The 4277-nt window shown below is 35.5% G+C and overlaps 1 protein-coding gene across 1 annotated transcript in view; it reads right to left on the bottom strand.

Moving 5' to 3' along the window:
* LOC115017704 (olfactory receptor 52K1-like) overlaps positions 1-4000 on the bottom strand; it is a 4618-nt gene extending 618 nt beyond the window's left edge. Inside the window, exons 1-2 of the mRNA XM_029446385.1 lie at positions 3922-4000; positions 1-579 (exon numbers count right to left, since the gene is read on the bottom strand). The exon at positions 1-579 is cut by the window's left edge and continues 618 nt beyond it. Of these exons, the coding sequence (XP_029302245.1) occupies positions 1-545 (545 nt within the window). The 5' untranslated portion in view covers positions 546-579; positions 3922-4000. The remainder of the gene's footprint in view (positions 580-3921) is intronic.
* Between the last annotated feature and the right edge of the window lie 277 nt (positions 4001-4277).

Here is a 4277-nt window from a genome sequence, read left to right as displayed (position 1 = left end):
TCGCAGAAACAGTGGCTCATCACGTTTCTGAAGCAGAACGATAACGATCCTGCCAGGCTCACTACCAGCGAGACCATGAACACATTTCTGATCAGAAGAGGGAGCACGAACTTGAGGAATCTCGGTAATGCCATGCGTTCGTGGTAGTGAAGTGGCGTGCAGATGGCGAAGTAGCGGTCCAGTGCCATCCACAGCAGCAGGGTGGACTGAAACGCTCCGAACAAATGGACAAAGTACATCTGAAGCAGGCAACCGCTCAGAGAGATCCCCCTCCACTCAAACAGGAAGCTCAGCAGCATGTGCGGGACAAAGAACAGCGGGAGACTCAGGTCCACGCACGCCATGCCGGCGATGAGGATGCACATCGGCAAGTGGAGGCTTTGCTGGGAAATGACGACGTACAGCAGCAGGGAGTTGGCTGACAGCGACACAGCGAACATGATGAAGAAAGGGATGAAGAGGACAGGCCGCAGCTCTCCCAGCTCGTCGAAGCCGTCGAGGATGAAATGTTGGTGTGAGGAGACGTTCTGCATCCTGCCCTCCATAGAACCTCCTCGTCCGGGGTTTTAATGGGATTGCCTGAAAACAGAGAAACAAAATGTTGAATCCCTTCGTCAAAGGCACCATGTGAGGAATGTGCTAACACAACTTGTTAGCACATTCCTCCCAAAGACGGTTTGACACTTGACCGATGATTGAAGTTCTGAAACGAACATAAGAGCTGTGTACAGAGACACAAACTAACTAGCTAACTTCATAGATTTAGCATAGCCTTAACATTAGACACATGAAGCTAACGCTAACTTATTTAAACAAATATTTATGTAAGTTATTACAGTACATACTCTGCTTTTTAATATCAAGCTTTTATTCATTTATCTACGTACTTTGTTCTATCTGTGCACGCAGCAGCAACTTCCTGCCAACACCTCAGAGTCACCTTCAAAATAAAAGCCTCTTTAATCAAAACAGGAAATAAGACACATTAAGCTTAAGAAAACGTTCTCCTCCAGATTGGAACTTAACAAATTGAATAGATTTTGGGAAAACTGAATATTGAATATATATCGACAATAGATCAGGCTTGAGATGAGAAAGTGGAGATGTTATAATGTTCATTTTCTTCAGTGACAGTCGATACAGAAATGTGAATACATACAAACAAACTAAAACAAAACAAAGAACATCTTTCGATGAGGTTTTTATTTTCATTGTTTTAGTAAATAATGTTTTTTTTACTATCATTGTTTATTATTGTTAATGTTAATATTTTTAATATGCTACTTAAAAATATCTATGTATCTGAATATGTGTAGGTATGTTTGTGAGTGTGTCAGTGGATTTATGTATATATATATATATGTATATATATATATATATATATATATATATATATGTATATTAAAGGGTAAATATGGAAAGAAGTGATTGAGCTGTGAATGTGTCGTAGATATAGTATCTTAAAATAAATCTATATTTTTTCAATAATCTTTCATGACGTATTTGTTTTTGTCTTTCATTAAAAAAAGAAGAGAAATGTCTGATTGATGTTTGCTTTCAAATATATAGAGGATACAAACTAAAGGAACGTTTTGTCCAACAGGAAACACAAACTGAGTTATTTACAAACACAGTTTATATAATGAAAAGTATTCAAAAGAGAAACTAAATGATGATGTGGATCAATAGACTCACGAGATGAAGTCCAAGAACTTCAATAATCAAATAGATAAATTCAAGCACTTTCAATGTCCAAACCTTCCAAGGCCTTGATTCTCTCCCTCAGTTCTCAACACTTTGTGTTGACAGATTTATTTCAGTCGTACTTTTTCACCAAAGGAGATTAGGGAAGAACTAACGAAGCAAACAGATCTTCTTTAAACAGAATAAAGAAACAGATCCGTGCTGAGAGATAAGTGATGAAGTCAGCAGGTACTAACCTCTTCAGTTACAAATGAATGTTATGAATGTAAATAATGTTTTATTCTATTACTGACGGAGATATTCTGTGTTTAACACACACTTTCTCCCTCCTGTAGAGACTCGTCCACACTGAGAATTAACATTTTAACACTACTGATCTTCCTCAAACCGCTTTGTTAATTCTATTCTTCTATTACCCGAACATTTGATCAGTGGGTCTCTGCTGAGACACACCTGTCTCACACACACCTGCAGCCACACTGTTAACTCAAAATGAATCCTCGTTATCGTACAGTCCATAAAGAGATGCCGGTTATTCAGCAGGATTACTCCCTGACTTTGGTGCAGGGACGTCGGACTGAGGCCACTTAAGGCACGTCTTGCACTTTATGTTATTAATATTTTGCTGCTTTATTTGGTTTTAATGTCACTGAAGCTTACGACCCGTCATTATCTGTAATAACAATCAGCATCTTTTAAAATTATTATTATTATTATTATTATTATTATTATTCTAGTACATGTTTGTCTGTCAAGATTCAAAGATTCACAGACTTTTAGTCTGTAGAGTCCCAGCTCCTCCAACTATGCAACATACAGAATATCTACGACATAAAAAGATATAAAGAGTGCAAAAATAAATTAAATTAATTAAATAGTTCAAAAACATGGTGCAATAATAAAATGCAGGAATAAGTGAAATATATATACATATAGAATAAGAAGAGATAAAGCAGAATGAATACAAAGATATGATGTAAATATGTAATATATGAACAGATAAACATTACGTATTAACACCAACAGGCATAAAGATGACTGTGTTTGTTCTTTTCATATTCAACACGAGATCCAAACAGAAACGGGATCTAATAACAGTTTTCATTTACTGCTCAAGTCAAAAGTAGTAAATTAAAACAGTGCAAAGGTTCCCGTTATATTTTTTTACATTCTGGAAGGTTTGGAACAGTTTGCTGTTCGAGTGCAGACACGCCGCACACAAACACGTCACATCAGAACCATTAAATATCTGAACTAAATTCAAGATAAAACTAAAGTGTGAAAAACAATCTGCTTTTTAAAAATTTCTTCCCAATTGAATATGAAAAGAAGGAATGTTGTCTCGTCTCACACACGGACACAATTACATCTCTGATGGGGACACCGAGCTGGCTCAGCTCTCACCCTGAACACACAGCTGAACATATATATATATAATACAAAGCTTTAGAACCAGACATATGCAGTTTACTGACATGCTTTTATTTCATTGAAAATAAATAATAAAATCTCTATTATTATCTATCTCTCATAATATTGTTGCATGTCCCATATAGTCGTCTCACAGACAATTCGCTCCACATAAACATAAAAACTACAAAGAAACTTCAAGCAGAACTCACATATATACTGTATATATATTTTTTATATCTATATTTACAGACACCTGACGTCTTTAATTCTTCTTCAGCTACAACTAGGTTAGCCAAAATGTAAGAAAGCCTAAATTAATATGGGGACCAGAACAAACTGGGATTTAAAGGGTTAAAAATGTTTACAAATATATAGATATATATAGATAAAGAGATAGTTATATATATCTATATATCAGAATTTGATTCATTTCTGAAAAGATGAAATTGTTATTTTTAAATTTTGCATTATTATGTAAGATGTTTATATTCGTGTTGCATCAGAAGAGAAAACAACCAATGAGCTGAAAACACTGAGGTTGTCAAAAATTTTATTAAGTCATTTATGTGATTGTTCAAATGTAAACTATTCATCCAAATCGCTCATTTTACCCAAACTTCATATAATTATAATTATTATAATTATAATTATTATTATAATTATTATTATTATTATAAACTGTTCTGCTGTTATTGTTATACATGGATCATAATATGTGAAGCAGATAAAATCACTGGAATCTAAATGAAGAACAAACACAAAGTCTGGAGAAAAGCAGCCTGAAACATAAAGAAAGGTTTTTACTTGTTGTTGGTCAGTGAATGCGTCGCTGTCGCCTGCACCGGCCCCTGCTGACTCAGCACCTTTATACCCCCCCGACGAGCGTCCCGGAGAGCCTCGGTGTCCTGCAACAAGAGTTGGAATACTTTCATTTCTAAAGTGACTTAAAACTAAAAGTTAAAGGTTCTGAGATTTATGTCCACCAACAAACTCACATGCTTTAAATTTACACATCTTGTGTCAGATTTCATGATTTCTCGTATTAAAGGGACAGTTGGTGTGTTTTGAAGTGGGGTTGTTGGTTCCTCACAGGCCACCAGAGCGTGCTGACATGTTTATATTAATATATATATTTCTGATATATCAATATCTCTCAAACT

The sequence above is a fragment of the Cottoperca gobio genome, chromosome 13 (genome assembly GCF_900634415.1).
Source record: "Cottoperca gobio chromosome 13, fCotGob3.1, whole genome shotgun sequence".
Taxonomy (NCBI): domain Eukaryota; kingdom Metazoa; phylum Chordata; class Actinopteri; order Perciformes; family Bovichtidae; genus Cottoperca; species Cottoperca gobio.
The sequence above is the reverse complement of the archived record's forward strand: the minus strand, read 5'-3'. Positions and strand labels throughout refer to the sequence as shown.